This window comes from Muscardinus avellanarius (assembly GCF_963383645.1).
Source record: "Muscardinus avellanarius genome assembly, chromosome: 1".
Taxonomy (NCBI): Eukaryota; Metazoa; Chordata; class Mammalia; order Rodentia; family Gliridae; genus Muscardinus; species Muscardinus avellanarius.
Window position 1 is genome coordinate 192,476,091 of NC_137786.1, and position 23,792 is coordinate 192,499,882.

The 23,792-nt window shown below is 38.5% G+C and overlaps 1 protein-coding gene across 1 annotated transcript in view; it reads left to right on the forward strand.

Annotated features, from left to right (window-relative positions):
* Positions 1-10,096, forward strand: part of NUCB2 (nucleobindin 2) — a gene marked incomplete at both ends in the record, with an annotated part of 45,394 nt that extends 35,298 nt beyond the window's left edge. The window contains 3 exons of the mRNA XM_080692747.1: positions 1-42; positions 3,937-4,012; positions 10,080-10,096. The exon at positions 1-42 is cut by the window's left edge and continues 129 nt beyond it. Of these exons, the coding sequence (XP_080548873.1) occupies positions 1-42; positions 3,937-4,012; positions 10,080-10,096 (135 nt within the window). The remainder of the gene's footprint in view (positions 43-3,936; positions 4,013-10,079) is intronic.
* Positions 10,097-23,792: the final 13,696 nt, after the last annotated feature.

The following is a 23,792-nucleotide window of genomic DNA, read 5'->3' on the forward strand; positions in this document are numbered from 1 at the left end:
CAGCATAACCAGCTGGAGGCTCAGAAGCAGGAATATCAGCAGGTAGTATTTTGAAAGGATTATGACATTCAAATGCATGTTAGGGGCTGGGCGTGCAGTTTAGTGGTAGAAGGCATACTTAGCATGCTGAGGCCCTGGGTTTGATCCCCAGCTACTTCTCTGATGGCGGAGGTTTAATATCTAGAATATACAAAGAACTTAAAAACCTTAACACTAAAAAATAAAAAAAATAAGCCGGGCGTGGTGGCGCACGCTTGTAATCCCCGCGCTTGGGAGGCGGAGACAGGAGGATCGCGCAGGTTCCAAGCCAGCCGCTTGCTCTGGCTTAAGAGACCCTGTTTCCAAATAAAAATATAAAAATAGGTCTGGGAGTGTAGCCCGGAGGTAGAAGGGCTTCCAGGAACCCCCGTACCACCAAAAACTAAAAATAAAAAATAAATAAAAATAAAAAAATAAGCCGAGCATGGTGACACACGCTTGTAATCCTAGAATTTGGGAGGCTGAGATAGGAAGATCGCAGTTCTTGGCCAGCCTCAGTTACTTTAGTGAAGCCCTTTGCAATTCAGTGAGACCCTATTTCAAAATAAAGAATTAAAAAAATAGGGCTGAGGGTGTAGCTCAGAGGTAGAATGCCCCTGGGTTTCATCCCCAATACTGCAAAAATAAATAAAAAGATATAAAAAATAAGTAAAAAATAAAAAATAGAGCTGGGAGCTAGAATGCTCCTGGGTTCCATCCCCAATACTGCAAAAATTAATTAATAATAAAAATAAATAAAAATAAAACTTGGCAATTGAACGGAATATTTATTTATTTTTGTGGTACTGGGGTTCCTAGAAGCCCTTCTACCTCCTGGGCTACACTCCCAGACCTATTTTTTTTTTTTTTTTTTTTTTTTGGAAACAGGGTCTCTTAAGCCAGCGCGGTTGGCTTCGAACCTGCACAATCCTTCTGTCTCTGCCTCCCAAGCATGGGGATTACAAGCGTGCGCCACCACGCCTGGCTGAATAGACATTTATTAAAAGAAGAAATATAAATTGTCAATAAATATATGAAAACATGTTCAACACCAAAGAGCAGTCAGAGAACTGCAGATCAAAACTACATAAGTACTCCTGAAATCTCATTATTTGGGAGGATTTCAGGAAGTATCATAGGTTTGAGGATAGCTTCAGCAATGTAAGAAGACTCTCAGCAATCAAGTTGAGACCCTGTTTCAAACCAAAAAATAAAAAAATAGCCGGGCGTGGTCGCGCATGCTTGTAATCCCCTCGCTTGGGAGGCGGAGACAGGAGGATCATGCAGGTTCGAAGCCATCCACTTGCTCTGGCTTAAGAGACCCTGTTTCCAAATAAAAATATTTTTAAAAATAGGTCTGGGAGTGTAGCCCAGAGATAGAAGGGCTTCCATGACCCCAGTACCACACACACAAGAAAAATATAATAAAATAATAATAATAATAAAATAAATAAAAAAATACAAAATACAAAAAGGACTGGGGGGTGTAGCTTGGAGGTAGAATACCACTGAGTTCAGTCCCTGGCAACACACACACACACACACACACACACACACACACCACTGAAATTCTAACTCCAGTTAGAATGGCATCTTCAAGTATACAAACAATAATAACTGCTAGCAAGGACATAGGGAAATAGGAACTTTTATATACTGTTGTTAGTGTAAATTAATACAATCATGACGGAGATTACTATGAAGGTTCCTCAGAAGACTAGGAATGAATCGTCATATGACCCAGCTATACTACTTCTTGGTATCTTTCCAAAAGAATTAAAGTTAGAAAATTATAGTGATATATATCCATGTTTATAGCAGCACTGTTCATAATAGCCAAAATAATGGAACCAACCTACGTGTCTCTCAACAGATGATAAAGAACAAATTATGTCATTTGCAGAAGAATATATGAAATGAGAGATTATTATTATTACTATTATTATTATCATCCTTATTTTGTGGTTCTGAGGATTGAACCCAGGCGCATGCGTATTCTACCTCTGAGCTATACCCTAAGCCCTATTTTTATTTTTTTAACTTTGAAACAGAGTCTCCCTAAGTTTCAGAGAGCCTTGCTAAGTTGCTGAGTCTGGCCACAAACCTGCAATCCTCTTGTCTCAGCCTCCAAAGTTCTGGATTGAACTAGAGAGTATGATGCTAAGTAAGATCAGTCAGTTTCAGAAAGTCAAGGGATGTATGTTTTCTCTTATATGAAAACTAGGGAAAAAATAGGAAGCAAAAGGGACTGCAGATAAGTGAGGAGACCAGTAGAACTGCAGAAGGGGTTGGAGGAGAGAGGTGGAGAGGGGAAAAAGGAGGCTTGATAAAGGAAACAGTTAAAATAATGCTGTGTCCATATATGAAGGCATCACTAGCACGAACATGTACGGGTCGTGGGGGAGGAGGTTGGGATCTGGAGGAAATCACACCAAGGGCTGTGTACATGTACGTTTGTATCATATTTGAACTCACTATTATGTCTAATTACAATGCACCAATAAAAATATATTAACAGAAACAAAAAGTAGTTGTTACTTTACATATTATAAAAACACAGACTTTGCTATTTTATTTTACTTTATATTACAAAAATATAGGCTGAAAGCTGTGAAGTATGTACTATTATATTTAATATATTATTATATCAATTAATATAATTCTATTATATAATCATTACATAATATTAATCACATTTAATATCTACACTAAATAGTTATATCAAATATAACTTCATATTTAAATAAGAAAATGAATATGAGAATATAAACATTAATAACAACATAATTAATAAAATACAATGTATAAATATTCATATAATTAACATTAATAAATTATTTATAAACATTAAAATGTTGCTATAATTTTGAATATATTAATATAATTATATAATATTAACAAATTATATGTATGATATAGTATATGTATGATATATAATAAACATTAATTTTATGTATTATATACTATGTTAATATCAACATAAGTAAGTGCATAATTAACACTGATGTTAATATAATTATGTACATACTTGTATTAATATTATATAATTATGTTAATATTTAATATTATATTACTATTAGTTGTGTAATATGTACTATTATATATATACTATTAGCTATTATATTTTATTTATTTTTTTGTGGTACTAGGGATTGAACCCAGGGGCATTCTACCTCTGGGTAGAGGTAGAATATCTGACTACAAAGCAATTTAAAAATACTAAAATTTAGCCGGGCATGGTGGCACACACTTGTAATGCCAGCATTTTGCAGACTGAGACAGGAGGATCACTGTTTGTGGACAGACTCAGGTACTACTTAGTGAAGCTCTTTGCAACTCTGTGAGACCTTGTTTCAAAATAAAGAATTAAAAAAATAGGGCTGGTAGTATAGCTCAGAGGTAGAATGCCCCTGGGGTTCCATCCTCAGTACTGCAAAAATACATACATACATACATACATACATACATACATTTAAAATATTATAGCTAGCTGGGCATGATGGTACATGCCTGTAATACCAGTACTTGGGAAGCTGAGACAGGAGGATCACAGTTTTGTACCCAGCCTCAGCAAAATTATGAGGCCCTCCACAATTTGGTTAGACTCTATTTCCAAATAAAAAATAATTTGGGCTGGTGATATAACTCAGAGGTAGAATGCCCTTTGGTCCAATCCCCAATACCATACACACGCACACACGCACACACGCACACACACACACACACACACGCACACACACACGCACACACACACGCACACACACGCACACACACACAATTTGCTTTGTAGAATATTAATCTAAATGTTTGGATATCTTCATTTTAGAAAACAATTTTCAATTAGTTTTTGGTGCTTTGTCAATTGTCACACATATGCTAGAGAATCAAGTAAAACTTTAAACGTTCTCCATTCAACAGGCCGTACAACAGATGGAACAAAAAAAATTACAACAAGGAATCACTCCATCAGGGACAACTGGAGAACTGAAGCCACGTATGTAATTTTGCTGGTTTGTTTGTTTGTTTACAGAAATAAATTACCATAAGTTTAAATCCACACTTATTACAAATACAGTATAACTTTAGATCATTAGAGTTTTTATAAATTTGTAGAAATAGGAGAATTTGCATAGCAAAAAAATGAAAAGTCCTTCAAAATGTTTAAGTATCAGCATTTTTCAAATGCCAAATGTGATTATCATAATTCTTTCTAATTATTATATTAAGCTCACCAAAGAACATGTTTTTAAATTGCAATTTACGGTTAGCTAAATGTATTTTTAAAAATACTAAGTGTTTCTGTAAGTAAAATATAATTCAGAATAAAGGAAGATATATTTAAAATGAAAGCATATTTCTTTTGAACAGACATTTAACGTTCCGAAGTCTACCAGAACTTGGAAGAAAAGAGTTAATTCAACATGTTTCATCTTTTTGCCTCCTTTCCTGTTTCTCTGTTCAGTAAATATTTTGAAGCATATTTGAAATAAAGGAAGATACCTTTGGATACATATTTTTGGACACAGATATTTGAGAATTGAAATGCACCAAAACCAGGAAGAAAACAAATCCACATTCAGATCTCCCTTGTTTTTCCTTTGTTCTCCTTTAGTAATTTAAGTGGCCTTATGCCATGATTTAATGAAACTATCATTAACTAAGTGAGAAAGCTCTGCCTCTTGCTTTTAAAATAAATCGCTCTCACTTACTCAAAAAGACAGACATTCTTTAATGGGTACTTATCATGACCTTGCTCAGTAAATGTTCTTTAAATTACCAATTATTCTGAAAAGGCCAGAGTATTCCCCAGTATTTTCTAATAACTTTGGTTTATTTTTAGCAAACTTAACTGCCAGAAATTCTTCTACTAAATAGCTTTTGCTACCACTTCTGGTCATTTTTTATTCATGTTTCACTGTAAATTTTATCATTTAAGATTAGGTTCTGCTGCATATATTAAAAAAAACCAAAGATAACAATGTTTAAAACTAAGTAGGAAATTTTCCCTTACATAAAAGAAATCTAGAGCCAGATGGCATTGAAGTTTCTGTCTTTCTGCTCTGCTGTTCTCAGTGCAGAATTCTTATGCTCAAGATACCTCACTCTCACTGTTCAAGATTGTTGCTGGGAAAGGGCAAAGAAAAGGCTTCCCTCAGTTCAGTGAGCCTTCTTGAGGCTGTTTCCCAGAACCGGCAGCACTTGAAATTATATTTCATTGGCTACAGCTGAGTCACATGGCTACACCTACCCATCTACTAGGAAGGCTGAGAAATCCACATGGCAGTATGACCAGCTAAAAGTTAGGGTTCTAAGGAAAAAGAAAGGAGGGAATGTTTGGTAATAACTTCGAGTTTTAACCCCAATCAACCTTGTTAGTTACTGATATCTCTATGTATATTCTTCTGAGACAAAATCACTCTTCCCATCCCCAAAAGAAACTACCAGAAATCTAATCAATTCTTGCATGTTAGCTCCAAGACCATAATATCTGGATGGTGTTCCCTCTCTCAGGTTAGGGTATGGCTTCTTGTGTTATTGCCACCTACAAATTGAAAGACAAATTTTCTGAGCACCATATGCATAATGCATAAGGAGAGGAAAAGAAAGGAAGAAAGAAATAAAGAAATAAAGAAAGAAAAAGAAAGTCCTTTTAGAAAAGTAAAGAATTGGAAATAGTAGACACTGATCTTGGCAAAAATATTAATGCCTCTCTGCTATATCCATGCCTATATTCCTTAGCTTGCCTATCAGATAAACTGAAGATTTTCTGAGGAAGTCCCTTATCTAATGTCTTTAGAGATCTTTGGCTTTACCCTTTAGGAGGCTTTATTGTCCATTAATCTTCAAGGATATAGCTGAGTGAGCATTGGAAGCTAGACAGCCTTAGCCGTTCACTTCCTGTTATTTTGGGCTTGTTTTAGCTAGTTAAGAGGTATGTGCATTCTACCACTGAGCTGCTCCAGCAGCCCTTTTTATTTTTTATATTTTTGAAACAGAATCACTCTAAGTTGCTGCGACTTTCCTCATACTTGTAATCTTCCTGTTTTAGTCTCCCAAGTACTGGGCTTACAGGTGTGCCCTATAACTCCCAGCTAAAGACACATTTTTAACTTAGATAAAAGATAGTTTTAAGAAAGAACCTCATCATTTACTTCCCAGCCTCTGATTTATTTCCATCCCCTGGGCTCTTAAACAAATGGTACCTACTTGAGACCCTATAGACTTGAAAGGGACGGCAACACTCTTAATCTGATCTTTTCCCTTGGGGTGGCCCCTATAACACGGCAAAAACAACAACAACAACAACAACAACAACAACAACAACAACAACCCCCAATTCTCTTTTTTTCAGGGGTTCTCTACCACTGAGCTATAACCTCAGTCCTTTTTATTTTGAGACAGGGTCTCACTAAGTTGCCCATGCTGGTCTGGAACCTGTGACCCTCCTGGTTCAGCTTCCTGAGTTGCTGGGATTATAGGTATGTGCCACTATGCCCAGCTGGCAGAAAATTCTTTTTTTTTTTTTTTTTTTTTTTTTTGCGGGTCTGGGGATGGAACCCAGGGGCATTCGACCTCTGAGCTACACCCCCTGCCCTAATTTTTATTCTTTCTTTTGAAACAGGGTCTCACTAAGTTGCGGAGGGCCTCATTAAGTACCTGAGGCTGTCTGCGAACTGCGATTCTCCGGTCTCCCTCCCGAATGCTGTGATTACAAGTGTGCGCCACCATGCCCGGCTAGAAAATTCTTAAAGGAGTTTCCTCAGAGTTTCAGTTTGGAATATAATAGTAGTTGACTTTTTCAAATTTGGGCATTCTCAATTTATGTTGCAGGCAATTCCCCTAGCAAAGCTGTTTTCTCTGGCCTCTCTGCAGACTTGTTAACCTTAGTCTGAGTCATGTTTATCTAGTATGACTTTGCTGGTTAAAAAAGAAGAAGCAAGAAGCAACCAACACATGCTTAGCTTTCTAAAGTTCTGTACCACTTTATTAGATAACTTAACCTCAGTTGGCAGAAGGTCTCATTGCCCAAAACCCTATTTCCTTAACTAGACCAACCCTCCTCCTCCTTGGGGTGGTTGTTGTTGGGGATCAAACCCACTGAGCCACACCCCCCCTGCACTAGCCCCGTATTTAAGGACCTTTTTTGCTGCACCTTACTTTTAGCCACCAAATCCTGTCCAGGTCAAGATTCATGCTTGTAGGTCATGGATCTTCCTTAAGAAGATTATTCTGGTTCTTTAAACAGAAAGGAATTGACTGTGAACTATAAGTAGGTCACAGAATCTTTGCAAGATTTTTAGATTTCTTCTGAAGAAACAAATCTAGGCTGAGCGCTAGGAACCGTGTCACAAGAGTGTGCTCTGGAAGGAGCTGCTGCTTCTGGAACCATCAAGAAGCTGCCTGCAGGATCCAGAAGCTGTTTTCTGGATTAGGAGGTTGTCAACAGCTTGAGGTTGTCAGCTCCAGAATCACAGGACCTTTGCCATGCTCCGTGCTGGCAAAAGTGGATACTTGGTGTCCTGCCTCCCTCCCCATGCAACTCCACGTAACTCAAGTGAGTATACCCAACTGATGCCACCAGTTGTAGCTGGGACTCTCGCTGTGAGGGAGGTTGAGATTATGTGTTTTAACTTTCCTACCTCTGTTGTATGATTGCATGTTAAAAGCTGGTGCACTAACCTGTCTACTCAAGCACCTCATAATTTTAATTACGTTTCTCTTAATATTGATATATTTTTAAGCTCTTAGTCCTCATTTTACAGATTTTAAAATAATCATTCAGCCGGGCGTGGTGGCGCACGCTTGTAATCCCAGCATTCAGGAGGCTGAAACCTGGAGGATCGCGGTTCGTAGCCTCAGCTACTTAGTGAGGCCCTCTGCAACTCAGTGAGACCCGGTTTCAAAATATAGAATAAAAAAAAAAATAGGGCAGGGGGTGTAGCTCGGAGGTCGAATGCCCCTGGGTTCCATCCCCAGACCCGCAAAAAAAAAAAAAAAAAAAAAAAAAATCATTCATACTTTCCCCTTAAAATTAAATGTAGCAATTTGCAAAAGTTCTCCTTATATACAGCTTAAAAACACACCACAAAAAACTACTCAGCATAGTAAGTGCTACATTTCTTTAGAGATGGAGTGGAATTCCTGTCTCTATTGTTGAAGTTGTGGGCAATGTAGGAAAATGATTTGGAATATCTTTTTGTTGATGACTTTTGTCTGTAACTAGAATCTGGTAGACTTTGTCTTGGGTAAATTTGAGATGGTGAATTAGGGTTAAATCAGAAAGTAATTAAAGGACAATTTACAGCAATTTCTTTAAATACTTTCCTGGAATGAGTAAATAATGTATGGATATTAATGTAGATATATCTCAGTTTCTAACAAGTTATAATTTATAGTTTTCAAAAAAACTGGAAAAGCAGGGCATGTTGGTGTATGCTTGGGATGCTGAGACAGAAGGATCACAGGTTCATGGCTAGCCTCAGCTACTTTCCTGTTTTGACTTGTGAGACTCTCCACAAGTTAGTGAGACCCTGTTTCAAAATAAAGAATAAAAAATGGGGCTGGGATTGTAGCTCAGAGGTAGAATGCCCCTGGGTTCAATCCCTAGTACTGCAAAAAAAAAAAAAAAAAAAAATTGGAAAGAATTTCAGTTCTTGTTTGTACTGGGCATTTATGAGTGAATATTATTTTTGAGAAAATTTCAATTATTATCCTTTCTAGCTGTTTGAAAATATTGTTGCTACATTTAAATTTATGCCATTCTTCATATTTGCTTAGATATTAAATAGTCTGTGGTTTAAGTAACTTAGCAGTATGTATTAGTAATTTGGAGTGTCATTTCATGTATGAATTTTCATATAATGTAAATTTTACAGTATCCTTAGATATATATAATTAATATCGTTCCAATTTTAGTATATGTGCTGCCGAAGCAAGCAATATATATATATATATATAATTAAAATTAGATTTTAGAGCCAGGTGAAGTGGTATAGCCTGTTCCAGCCATTAAGGTGGGAAGTTGGGACAGGAGGATCCCTTGAGCCCAGGAGTTCAGGGTCAGCCTGGGCAACATGCTGAGACCCCATGTCAAAACAGAAAAAAAAAAAAAAAAACCAACAACTAGATTTCAGAAGATGATTATTCTCTAGAACACTTAATTCTCAATAAAGAAAACTGCAATTATGTAGGAATAGTGAAGCCAGTCATGGTGGTGCATCCCTGTAATTCCCATACTTGGGAGTCCTGAGATTCTATTGCAGGTTTAAGGGCAGTGCATGGTAAGTTAGCAAGGTCCTGCTTCAAAATTAAAATAAGCAAATAAAAAGAGCTGGGGTTGTAGCTCACAGGCAGAATGCCCCAAGCCCTGCCGATAATAAATGGTGATAAGCAAATCCTCTGAGACATTGCCATACATTTTTTTAAACCAAGATTTGTTTATAACAACATTATTTTATGCTAATTAAACAGACTGGCATTACTATAAGCCTAATGGAAGTTCTTCACATAAAGAAAATGTTGGTGTTTGCCAGGTGTGTGGCACATGCTTGTAATCCCTGCTCTTGGGAGGCGGAGACAGGAGGATAGAGCAGGTTTGAAGCCAGCCTTGCTGGTTTAAGAGACCCTGTTTCCAAACAAAAAATATAAAATATGTCTGGGAGTGTAGCTCGGAGGTTCAGGAACCCCAATACACCAAAAAAAAAAAAAAAATTGGTGTTTGTGATAAAGTGATTTTAAGAAATTCACTTTAGCTTGGCATGGTGGGACATGCCTGTAATCTCAGTACTTGGGAGGCTGAGACAAGAGGATTGTAGGTTTGAGAAAAGCCTCAGCAATGTAGCAGGACTCTCAGCAGCTCATCGAGACCCTGTTTCAAAACAAAAATATAAAAAGGGATTGAGGTATAGCTCAGAGGTAGAATGCACCTGAGTCACATTCCCTCCACCTCCCCCCAGAAAAAAAGAAAAAAGAAAAAAATACAAGAAACTCACCCTAAGGAAGGGTACAATTTTGAGAAGCCAGTTCTGGTTAGTGCATACATTTTCATCTTTGTCTTACAGCTGTGTGGTACAATTAAGAAGAAACTGAAAAAGAGCCAGAGTGAGAGAATGAGCTTCATCACGTTCACACGAGATTCTTATCTTCTGAAGAACCTTCACCCTTAACCACTGGTGCCTCAGCTGAAGACTTTTTAAATTCATTAGATTTTGTTGAAAATGGACTCCAAATTGTATTAAGTAAAACAGGAAGTTTGTTTTTTCCTTTCTTGTGTGTGATGTAATGGGAAGACCATCATGACAACCTGAAGTGTGGTATTTGAAGGAATACAAATTGTGTGTGTATATTGTACTGGGGATTGAACCCAGGGGCAGGCTACTTCTGAGCTACACCCCACAGCCCTATTTTATTTTATTTATTTTATTTTATTATTTATTTATTTTTTTGCGGGTCTTGGGATGGAACCCAGGGGCATTCGACCTCCGAGCTACACCCCCTGCCCTATAGTTTATTCTTTATTTTGAAACAGGGTCTCACTAAGTTGCAGATGGCCTCACTAAGTAGCTGAGGCTGTCTGCGAACCACAATCCTCTGGTCTTAGCCTCCCAAATGCTGGTATTACAAGTGTGCGCCACCATGCCCGGCTCTATTTTATTTTTGAAATAGGGCCTCACTAAGTTATCATGCACTGGCTTCGAATCTGCAATTCTCCATTCTTGGACTCCCAACTACTGTGATGACAGATGCACACCTGCACCATCATGCCCAGCTAGGATGTCAGATCTTACTTTTTCTTTTTTTTCAGACCTAGTATCATTAACAAGACTCCAATCTTTATAACTTATATTTTATTTTTTATTTATTTATTTTTTGGTGGTACTGGGGTTCCTGGAAGCCCTTCTATATTTTTATTTGGAAATAGGGTCTCTTAAGCCTGCACGACTGGCTTCGAACCTGCGCGATCCTCCTGTCTCTGCCTCCCAAGCGCGGGGATTATAAGCATGCGCCACCATGCCTGGCCTGTAGCTTATATTTTAAATGAGTGGTTAGCTGTGAATTCATAACCATATCTTAGGAATTTTAAGAACTGAGTTAGAACAAGAAGCAGCAAGTGAAGATCCCAAACAGGAAAATCTGGGCTTTTAGTTTCCACACTGCCAACGTGTTTAATGAGATAGCAAAACAAAACCAATGAAACTATTTTTTTTTTTTTTTTGGTGCTAGGGATTGAACCCAGGGACATTCTACCTTTGACCTTTACCTCCAGCCCTATTTTTTTTATTCTTTTTTTTTTTTTTTTTTTTTTTTTGGTACTGGGTTTGGGACCCAGGCTCATTCTACCTCCAAACTACTCCCCCAGTCCTATTTTTAGTCTTTTTAATTTTTGAAACAGGGTCTCCCTGAGTTGCGAAGGGCCTCACTAAGTACATGAGGCTGTCCTTGAATCATGATCCTCCAGTCTCCACCTCCTGAATGCTGGGATTATAAGCTTGCACCACCACGCCCAGCTATTCTTAATTTTTTTATTTTCTCTAAATAAAAACATTATTAAAAGCTATTCTTAATTTTTAAACATGGTCTCACTAATTTGTGGAGGGCCTCACTTAGTAGCTGAGGCTGGCCTTGAACCTGTGATCCACCTGTCTCAGCCTCCTAAGTGCTGGTTTACAAGTGTGTGCCACTATGTCTGGCTGAAACTTTTGATTTAATTTTTGAAATTTAGATTTTTTTCAACTATGTAGAAGAACAACTATATTTCATGCTGATGGATGCTTATAATTTTCACTGCAGAGCTCTTGGTGTAAATTTTAATTGGTTGCATTCATGTGCTTGATGATGGTAAATAATGCCATGTACCAGCTTGGTTGGCAGCAAGCTCTTCTTTTTGCTGGTACTGGGGATTGAACCCAGGGGCATTCTATCTCTGAGCTATATCCCCAGCCCTATTTTCTTTCTTTCTTTCTTTTTTTTTTTTCATGGTACTGGGGATGGAACCCAGGGGCATCCTACCTCTGAGCTACACCTCAGCCCTATTTTTTATTCTTTATTTTGAAACAGGGTCTCACTGAGTTGCAAAGGGCTTCACTAAGTAGTAGTTGAGGCTGTCCAAGAACCGTGATCTTCTTGTCTCAGCCTCCCAAATGCTGGGATTACAAGCATGCGCCACCACTCCCGGTCCTATTTTATTTCTCAGTTTGAAACAGGGTCTCATTAAGTTGCTGAGATCCTCCTTAAATATCTGAGGCTGTCTTTGAGGCTGTGTCCTCCTATCTCGGCTTTCTAAGTACTGGGATTACAAGAGTGTGCTGCCACGCCTTCCTGGCAGCCAACTCTTGACTGTGTACATTCCCTTACATGCTCATCCTTTGTCCTCAAAGCTCTACATGTCTGTGTGAACAAGTCATGTTTCATTTATAATCTATTGCAAACAATAAGTTTGACTTATGCTGTGCAAATTTGCTTATCTACGTTTATTTTTGATAGTAAGTATATTTCCAGAGCCTTTCTAGGTTTATGAATATATATACATATATATGTGTGTATGTGTGTATATATATATATATATCAGAATTAAAGTGTTCAATATTTATTTTCCAGATTTTGTGCTAGTCTATGAAATTTTAAAATAAGTAATGATTTGTTTTCTACATGATTTCAAAGTTATGACTTGTCCAAGTGGTTTAAAAAAATGTTAGGCATGGTGTCACATGCCTGTAATCCCAGTATTTGGGAGGCCAAGACAGGAGAATCGTAGGTTCAAGGCCAACCTCAGTAATGTAGTAAGACTCTTAGAAACTTAATAAGCCCTTATTTCAAAAAACAAAAAGAAAAAGGGATGGAGGTATAGCTCAGAAGAAAAATGCCCCTAGGTTCAGCCCCTAGTACTACATTTAAAATAAAAATGATAATTATAAAATTATTTAAAAATGTGAGAGCTGGGCATGGTGGCACACATTTGTAATCCCAGTACTTGGGAAGCTTAAACAAGAGGATTGTGCAGGTTTGAAGCCAGCCTCAGCTACTTAGTTAGGCTCTCAGCAACTTAGTGAGACCTTATTTTCAAATAAAGTATAAAATATGTCTGGGAGGTAGTCTGGAGGTAGAAGGCCCCTGGGTTCCATCTCCAGTAAAACACACACACACACACACACACACACACACACACACACACACACACACACAATAGTGAGAGAGAAAATAAATCTATGTAGTTTTCTTTGCTGTTTCCTATGAATCATTGTAGTTAACATGTTTGTTCAATTTTTCCTATTTGTATATGAAGCGTTTACAGCCTGGAACACCCTATGCTTGTTTTGTACAGTGTTGCTATACTTATTTTATTGTCCACTGTAATCCTTCAGTGTTATAGTGATTTGGGTTTGCTTTACTTTTTACTTTTTACCTTTGGAAATAGGGTCTTGCCAAGTTGCTGAGAGCCTAAGTTGCTGAGAATGGTCTTGAACCTGGGATCTTCCTGTCTCAGCCTCCCTGATATTCCCAAGTATTGGCATTGCAGGCAGGCACCACCACACCTGGCTGACACTTTCTGTTCTTTTTGTTACTACTTTCTAATATTTTCTTACTACAATGGAGATGTATAGGTTATCTCTTTTTTTTTAAATTTTTATTTTATTTTATTGGTGCACTGTATTCATACATCATAGGAGGATACATACTTTTGAGACATACATGCACACTTTTCCCAGTCAGCCCCCACCCAATCCCCACCCCATTCTCTCCCTACCCCTCCCTCCCATGCTTGGCTTAGTAGTTGACATCTAGTATTATGGCAATTTATCTAAAATTAAAAATGATAATCTCACATAACAGTTTCATTTGTCTGATACCAAGCTTTTGATGACTTAAAGATAACATTTCAATATTTCTTTTTGCTTTCTTTCTTACCAGAGAATCTATTTTTTTCTATTTTTTAGGTGAAACTATCATATATTTATATATTTATTTTTCAGAAAAAAATCTATCCTAATATGGAATATGGACTCTAGGTACCCAAAACGATCTTGAAAAAGAACAAAGCTAGAAGATATATATTTTCTGATTTCAAACCATATAAAGCTACAATAATTGAAACAGTGTAGTACTATTCTAAAGGCAGATATATAAACCATTGGAGTTAAATAAAAGCCTAGAGCTAAATTCTTCCCTATATTATCAAGTTATTTTTGACAAGGTTTCCACGAACATTTGGTGGTGGAAATATTAATCTTTTAACTAAATATTGTTAAAAAATAATAATTATATGGAAAAGAATAAAATTGGACCCTTACCTAATCCCATATACAAATATTAACTCAAAATAGATAATAGACGTAAATATAAATCTTAAGACTATAAACTTTTAGGAGAAAATCTGGGTCATAAAACCTCACAACATTGAAATTGGCAGTGATTTCTTGGTTATGATTTCAATGGCACATGCAACAGAGGAGTATACAAACTCCCTAAAAAATAAAAAAATTATTGTATATCCAAAGACAATGTAAACAGAGTTAACAGTTACTAATAGAATGGGATAAAATATTTCCAAATGCTATATCTGAAGGTATATTAATATTCCAACTAGAAATCCTAAAAATTAACAACAATAAAGGCAAACAATACCCTTTAGGGATAGGTAAAAGACTAACATAAATAATGAATCTCCACAGATAACCAATCTTAGTTGACTGTTGGATGGAAAATCTTGTTTCTCTAGTTCTGGAGTGTGTTACCTATTTCTTCTTTGTAGTTAATCTCTTTGAGTATTTTCTCTAGTGCTGGTTTTGAAGACATAAATTCCTTCAGTTTCTGTTTGTCATGGAAGCTTCTTATTTCTCCATCTAATTTGATAGAAAGTTTTGCTGGGTAGGAAATTTTTGGCTGGAAGTTGTTTTCTTTCAGAGTTTGGAATATGTTACTCCAAGCCCTTCTGGCTCTCATAACTTGGTTTGGGAAGTCTGGAGTGATTCTAATTGGTTTGCCTCTGAATGTCACTTGGCCCTTTGCTTTTGTTGCCTTTAAGATTCTCTGCTTGGCTTCCACAGTGGTCATTTTGACAATGATGTGGCGTGGGGATCCTCTTCTCCGATCCTGTCTAAAGGGAGTTCTATAAGTTTCCTGGACCTGTGTATCGACCTCTTGCTCTATGTCTGGAAAATTTTCTGCTATTACTTCCTTGAAGAGATTGTTGATCCCTTTGGTTTCACTTTCTTTTCCCTCCTCTATTCCAATTATTCTTAGGTTAGCTCTCTTAAAATGGGCCCATATTTCTTCAATATCAGATTCCTGCTGTTGGATATTTTTTTCTAGATTAGAAACTATGCGTTCATTTTTGGATTGCTCATCTTCTAAGAGTGAGATTCTGTTCTCCATGTGTTCTAATCGGTTGTTTGTGCTTTGAATTGAGGCCTTTACTTCATTAATTACATCCTTTATCTCTTTTTGGCTCTCTCTGAGTTCTTTTCGAAGCACCTCTATTATTTCTACAGTTATTTTCCTGATTTGATCTTCTAGAAATCTCTGATTTTCAGTTTTATTGGGTTCTGATGTTGTGGGGTTGTGGGCATTCATTGCTCCAGTATTATTCCTCTTTCCCATGATTTCGGATGTTTGTGCCTTCTCTGGGTTCTTCCCTTGGGTCACTATGACTTCACTTAAGGTGTTCTGGATCTCGAGTCAGTAGTATCTCAGACCCCACTACTCCTTTACTGGGTTGTATCACAGAGTCTCCGACCCAGGGAGTCGATAGAGGCTGCTTTAGAATGTGGGGGGTGCCGGGTTGCACGTTCTCCTATGGTGTGATATCTCTGCCACCGCCCCTCCCCCACTGGGTCAAGTCCCAGGGAGTACAGTACTGGGATTTCTCCTCTGTGGCCCGCAATTTGACTCACTGTTCTTGAGTACGCAGATGTAGCTGTACTGGCCTCGCTGAATTCGGTGCTGCTGCTGCCGGTGGCAATATGGCACCGCTGCTACGCCCTCGGCTGTGGGGCTGGTGTTTTTCTTCTTGGTTTTGATTTCCACTCGGAATCCCTGCAGCGTGTGCTGAGCTCGGCCACTGGGAGCTTTAGATGCTCTCTGCGCGGAGAAATCCCGCCTGGCTGTTCCGCAGTGGCTCACCTTGGCTTGCTGTAGCCGTCCTGTGAATTCGCAGGTGCCGCTGGCAGTATGGCGCTGCTGTCGCGTCTGCCGCGTCCTCGGGCGTGAGGCCGGTTATCTCCTCTGTGGCTCTGTTCTCAGTCCGCTTTCTCTCTGGAGCCTGGTGATTTTTTGTTTCACTGGTGATGGTGTTTTCTGGCTATGAAAGGCGCTGATTTTGTGGTAATGGAGATTTGTTGTTAGCGGGGCACTTAAGCCCCGCTTTTCTCAGTTGCCATCTTCCCGGAAGTCAGGTTATCTCTTTTTAAAAACATTTACCATATCATTTTGTGTTAAGCATTTTAATAGTAATACTGAAGTATTTTTGCCATACAGAACCATTTGTAACCTCTCTTATCGTTGTATAGTGATTCCTTCTTGCTTTTTAGCATCGAGCAATATTTCTTAGAATTTGTGTCTTAATTTTTTTTTATAGCACTAGGGATGGAACCCAGAGGCATTCTCTCTCCAAGCTATATTCCCCAGCCCCAATTTTTTTTTTTTTAATTTCTTACTTGGAAAGAGTGTCTCACTAGTTTGCTGAGAGCCTCCCTAAGTTGCTGAGGCTGGCTTTGAACCTGTGATCCTCCTGGCTCAGCCTCCTAAATACTGAGATTACAAGCATGCGTCGCATCGCCTGGCTTTTTAAATTTTTTCCCTGACTAAATCTCAGTTCTGATCTTGAATGCATTTATTTCTCTGGTGTGTGTGTGTGTGTGTGTGTGTGTGTGTGTGTGTGTGTGTGTTCTCTTTGAGATTCGTAGCATGTTTCACTGAGCAAGGCTGATTTTTGGGAAAAGAAGTACGTTGGCAGGTGGGCCAGCCTAACTAGGCAAGCAGGCAGTCCTCCCTAGAGAGGGTTCTTCTGCAAGCTGTGGAGAGCACTTCTCACCTGTAAGGAAGATTTCTGACCAGTGGCAGGAGTCCCTGCCTCTGCACTCCTTCCCTTGACAGAGTCAATCAGCTTATGGGTAGATGCATAGTGTCAGACTGTGATGAATGTCCCTTGTTCAGTACTTTGGCTTTTTTGTACTCCTTTTAATAACAGGAGCCCATCGATTGTACTTTCTATACCTCAGCAGACATTGTCCATTGTACAGTTAGTAAAGGAAACGATACTGTTTGATAGAAAGACCAGGCCATGAATTTTTCAATCTCTCATTAGAAAAGAAGTAGCACAGTATATTGTTTAATTTCTTACTTTTGTCTAGATGGTATGTGTTTTAATCAAGTACTTTCTTCTCTACGCATTTTGTCATTTTTTCTTTTTCTTTTTCTTTTTTTTTTTTTTTTGAGACAGGATCTGGCTAAATTGCCCAGGCTGGCCTCAGACTTTTGAGATCCTCCCACCTCAGCCTTCCAGTGAGACTGGCTTATTTTCTCATGTTTATATTAATGTTTCCCCTCTTGTGTTTCCACTGCACTTCCTTAATCACTCTTAATCACTGCAGAATATTTTGAGGGATGTGGAAATTGTAGTACCATTTTCAGTCTTAAGGTTTCCTAGCCATCAGCTTTATGATGACTTATTAAGGCCTTCCAAATAAATTCTTGCCTTTCCTCACAATCTCAAACTATTCATCTTTTCTCTAAGGGAGTTTATATTTTCAATTAAGATGAGAGAACTTGAGAGCTGGGCATGGTGGTGCACACTTGTAATCCCAGTACTTGGGAGGCTGAGACAGGAGGATCCGGGTTTGTGGCCAACCTCAGGTACTTAGGCCCTTAGGAACTTAGTAAGGCCCTGTTTCCAAATAAAGAATAAAAAAAAATTAGGCTGGGGGTGTAACTTGGAGGTAGAAAGCCCCTGGGTTCAATCCCTGGCAACACACACACACACACACACACACACACACACACACGTAACTTCATTGAAATATGGTTATTATTTTCTACAAGATTTATCTAAAAGATTTTTACAAAGCTGAATATAGTGGCACACACCTGTAATCTCAGTACTTAGGAGGTTGAGACCGAATAATCACAGGTTCAAAGCCAGCCTTGGCAACTTAGCTAGGCTCTCGGCAATTTAACAAAACCATTTCCAAATAAAAAATAATATAAGGCTGGGGTTATAGCTAAGAGGTAGAGTACCCTTGGGTTCAATTCCCAATATCAGTGAATAAATAATAAAAAGATAAAACAGAGACTAAATGTTATTCTAAGTACAACAATTTGAAGTCATCAATACCCAGAATGACTGTTTCATTCTTTCATGATGGCGTGGGTGCCCTCCTGGTAGTTCAGTCTGTACCTCTCTGTTGGGTTCAGGACCTAAGAACAGCAGAGCTGTGAAGGCTGAGGTGGAAAAAGGTCCTATTGTCCTGAAGGTAGTCCTTCTGAAGCTCTTAGTCCAGAATCTGTGAGCACAAATGAACATTTTAAGACCTTTCAACTCCGAAAGTAGTATTTGTACAGTACCAATTTACATAGATTCTCATTGAAAGATCTTTTTTAAAATGGGAATTGTGTATGTTTTTATGTAAGCTTGTGCCTGAAATATATCTGGATAGAAGACTATTTGGTTTCTTCTGAAAAAATCATCTTCTGGAATTAAAATATTTAAAACAAAATTTTCATTATTGTTTTTCCTTTTAATGAAAGAAACTAGTGCTGCATAATCCATACTTTTTGATATTTATTGTGAGTTTTTTTTGGACTGGGTTTGAACCCAGGAATGTTCTATCTCTGAGCTAGATTCCAGCCCCATGTATTTTTTATTTTAAAACAGGGTCTCAGTAAGTTGCTAAGAGTCTTGATAAGTTGTTGAGGCTGTCCTCAAACCTATGATCTTCCTGTCTCAGTCTCCCGAGTACTGGGATTACAGGTGTGCACCACCATGCCCAGCTGATAATTTATTATGTTGTTTTAAAACCCATTTAATAATGAAAGTTTACATGTTTTATTTTAAAGTCAAGATTTTATAGAACTTTTGTTATTACTAATTGGGGTGATTGGGGATTTTTCAATTTAAATGAAGTACAACCTTTTATAAATATGTGGCTGAAAATGGTTTTCTAATTTTAAATTTTGGAAAAACTTCTGTCCTGGATATTAGACTTAATTCTTCTTGGATTGTTTAGACATTTGAAGTACTTTTTAAAATTACAAATAAACAATTGGATCTCAATGTGATACAGATTCAAACATAAAAGACTTTATACAGTTTTTGTTACGTTTTAAGTCATTTTATGAACATATGTTGTAAAAATCCCCCTGCAATATTTGTTGATTAGTATAGGTTCATTTTAAACTATATTAAATGTAAAATCAAGAAAATATGTAACATTTGTTCTGATTTTCTGAGGTGAAAGAAACTTGATAGTGTTGAAAGATTGTGTTGCTATTGGTGTAGCTCAGTAGTAGAATGCTCGCCTAGCTTGAGGGAGGCCCTAGGTTGTTCTCTAGCACCAAAATAAATAAATAAATAAATAAATAAATAAATAAATAAATAAAATGCTAGATTATAGAATCAGAATCATCGCATCTAAAGGCCTTAGAGATAGATCATTTGCCAAGGAAAGAACCTTTTCCCCCCACATTCCTGCTTGACGGGTCTTTCTGTCCCCTGCTTCCCTTCTTCAGTAGTAGTGTTAAAGTGGCGGTTTCCAGGTGTGTTTGCATATTGGAGTTACTTCAGAGATGTGAAAGGTACTGATGCCTGAATCCGATGTCCAGAGATTGAGATTCCATTGTTCTGAACTGTGGTCTAGGCTTTGGAATTTCTTAAAGACCTCCGTGTGATTCTTGCTTACAGGCAAGTTACACAGGAAGTCTGCATATCTGTATTTAGGCAGGCTGGGCTAGCCAGAGGAGCAGGATTTTAGTCTTTGCTGGTGCTCACCTAGCGTTGGGGCAGTTTCTCAGTCTCATTCTCTCATTCATAAAGAAAGCTTTGATGGAAGCCAGGAAACAGGGAAGGAAAAAACCATTCCGGTGGTTTTTAATATCAAAGGGGCCTTGTTACAGTACATTAAGTAGATCCCTTTTTCAACATTGGAGAATTCACACAAGGTGGGAGGGGGAGCGGTGAAAACCTGGAGGGTGATAGATTCTGTGTGCAGTCAGGTGTCCCTTAAGAGCATTTACAAAGGTAGGTGTGGTGGTGCACGCTTGCAATCCCAGCATTCGGGAGGCTGAGACAGGAGGATCTGGGTACCTGGCCAGCCTCAGCTACTTAGTGAGGCCCTCCACAACTTAGTGAGACCTTGTTTCAAAATAAAGAATAAGAAAATAGGGCTGGGGGTGTAGCTCGAAGGTAGAATGTCCCTGAGGTCCACCTCCAGGATTGCAAAATAAATAAATAAATAGCATTTACAGGTACATACATGCCAGTGCTTGTGTAACATTATAGGAAACATTTTCACTTAATTTTTTTTTTTTTTTTTTTTTTGTGTGGTTACTGGGGTTCCTGGAAGCCCTTCTACCTCCAGGCTACATTCCCAGACCTATTTTTTTTTTTTTTTTTTTTGAAACAGGGCCTCTTAAGCCAGTGCAGCTGGCTTCGAACCTGCTCCTGTCTCCACCTCCCAAGCGCGGGGATTACAAGCGTGCACCACCATGCCCGGCATTTTCACTAAAATTTAAGAATCATTTGGGCATCGTGGCACATGCTTATAATTCCAGCATTCGGGAGGTGGAGAACGGAGGAGGATCGTGGTGGTTCTAGACAGCCTCAGCTACTTAGTGAGGAGGCCCTTTGCAACTCAGTGAGACCATATTTCAAAAAATAGAAAGACTAAAAATGTGGTCTGGGGTTGTGTCTCGGAGGCACAATGCCCCTGGGTTACATCCCCAGTACCGAAAAAAAATTTAAGAATCATTAAAAAAAGAAAATCACAGTAGCAGAGAATCCATGATGATTGTAGAGTGGAAAGTACTGGATTTGGTGTTAGGATTCTGGCTCCCTCCCACTTTTTTTTTTTCTCTTATCTTTTTATCTTTTTGGTACTGGGGATCCAACTCAGGGCCTTGTGAAGCACTTTGTCACCAAGCTACATCCTAGCATGATTTTTCTCTCTCTAGAGGGAAAACCTAAGTTTTACACTGTGAAGGCATGTTTTTAACTTTTCAATTTTAAATAATTTCTGACCACAAAAAAACTTGCAAAAGTAGTACAAAGAACTCATATGTGTCCTTTATCTAGCTTCCCCAAATATTGACCTGTAACTACAGTAAATAAGATCAGGAAAGTTAACATTCACATAATTTAATAAACTAGTCTGCAAATTTTGCCAGACTAGTATACTTTTTCACTAAAATCCAGTTTGAAATCATATATGGCATCTAATTGTATATGTTTTGTTAGTTTGAAGAAAAAAAAAGTCAAACCTACCCCAAAAGGTTACAACAATATTATGATGATAGAATGGTCTGCTTTTTCCCTGTATAATTCTTTCTTTATATAGAAACATTTCAGAATTAAGTTGAAGACATTGTGATACTTTATCCTATATATGCGAGTGAACATTTCTTAAGAATGAGGACATTCTTCTTTTTTCTTTTCTGGTCTTGGGGATTGAACCCAGAGACATTCTACCTCTGAGCTACACCCAAGTCCTTTATACCATAAGTGTAGACTAATCTCAACAATTTAGCAAGACTTTCAAAAAACTAGCAAGACTGTTTCAAAACCAAAAATAAAGAAGGTTGAAGGTATGTGTAGCTCAAAGGTTGAACTCCCCTGGGCTGAATCTCCAGCATAGCAAAAAACAAACAAACAAAAAAAAACCTGCCTGAATTTGAATTTCCCTACTAATTAACCTATATAAATTCTTAACCTGTACATGGGTTCCATCCTTTCCTGGATCCCCTCTCCATACATTTTTAATCTTTATTTTATGCCTGTTCCACCATAGAACTATTTCCATCTCTCTTCTTTCCTGACCCTTTCAAGTCCCAAGTTCTTGCTATATTACCCAGGCTGATCTCCAACTTCTGGGCTTAAGAGGTTCTCTGGCCTCAGCCTCCCAAGTAGCTGAGACTACAGGCCTCACCACCACGCCCAGCATTGTATCTGTAAGTCTAAATACTTTGTGCCAGGAAGGCTATATTGATCTGTACTGGGGATTTGCTCCACACTTCCCCTGATTCTTCAATCCTTTTAATATCCTGCAGGGAAGATTTTACTGTCTTTTAGAGAAGTGGAAGCTGAGGCAGGGGATGTGCAGTAACTTGCCCATGGGTCCCAGATCAGCAGATGACATAGTTTAAGATGAGTCCAGATCTGCCCATGCTTTTCTGTTGCCCCAGAAGTGGGTGGCATATTTTTGCATTCACTAACTGGGTTACTGCCCTCATTAGAGCAGCACCCTCAAAGTAGTGTGGTGGGGGGAGGGGGGAGAGTTGGGTCATTGAGACTTTTGGCAGTCTTTTTGACAGTGTTTTATAGGTTTCAGAGTACAGTCATGGGTATAGGCAATTTCATTATTGTGTGAACATCACAGTGTACTTACACAAACCTAAATGGTATAGTTCAATTATTCAATATAGCCTCTTGAAATGAGTGGAAACCAAACTACTGGGGAAAGATGCACACACATTTTTTTTTCTTGAAAAACGGGGTTTATTATTTTTAAACTGCAAATAGTCGTTATTGCTGGCATGAGCCCTCAGCTCAGGAACTCCGGATCTGCAGGGTTCTTAGCTAACATGACAGAAAAGAATTTCAGCAGGTACTAGAGACATGAACAAAGGTTTATTTGGGGAAAGGGGAGGAAATACAAATTCAAGAGAGAATGCAGGCCACCTCAAGATGAGGAAGGCATTTTGGGGAGTTCAAGGTTCTCTTCTTAGGCCGGGGGTGGTGGCACACGCTTGTAATCCCAGCACTTGGGGGGCTGAGACAGGAGGATTGCACAGGTTCGAAGCCAGCCTCAGCTACTTAGGCTCTCAACAACTTAGTAAGACCCTGTTTCCAAATAAAGTATAAAACAAGTCTTGGAGTATAGCCTAGAGGTAGAAAAACCCCTGGGTTCCACCCCCAGTACCACCAAAAGAAAAAAGAAAAAAAAATAGGTTCTCTTCTTATAGGAGACTTCTGTGAGGGGTGGGCTAGAGGAGGTGTGTGAGGATGATTTCCAGTAGTCTCCAAGGCAGTTTATGGTGGTCTGGTAGTCTGATCAGCTTTAGGGTGGATGCTCTCAGTCCAGTAGTCCCAAGGCACTTCCTGGTGGTCTGGTGGTCTGGTCAACATTAGGGTTGGTCCTCAAGCTGATCGGGGACCTCATTAGCTGATTGACCGACAAGCTGGAGTGTCCTAAAGTACAGGTTTCTCAAAATATCGTATCTGTCTTGTTATTAATGCACAGGGCAATTCTAGTTTCTTTTAGTTAACTCTAGAATCTACAGGTTTTCCAGGAATCTGGGAGAGTCAGGCCTGGGAAAGAGAACTGGTTTGTGGATTAGAGGGTGAAGCACTTTAGCTCCAGATTTTTTTTTTCTTAAAAAAATTTTTTATTGAACATAAATGGTATAAATTTAAACTATATTTGGTGCCCTCTCCCATCCCCCCGCCCCTGTTTTCCCTTCCCCCCTCCCACCAATGGTTGTCCAGGGTAACCACGTCATATTCATAATTTTACACATGTTCAGATGTAGACCCTCATTAATCAAGATCAGCCTTCCTCCTCTCCTAT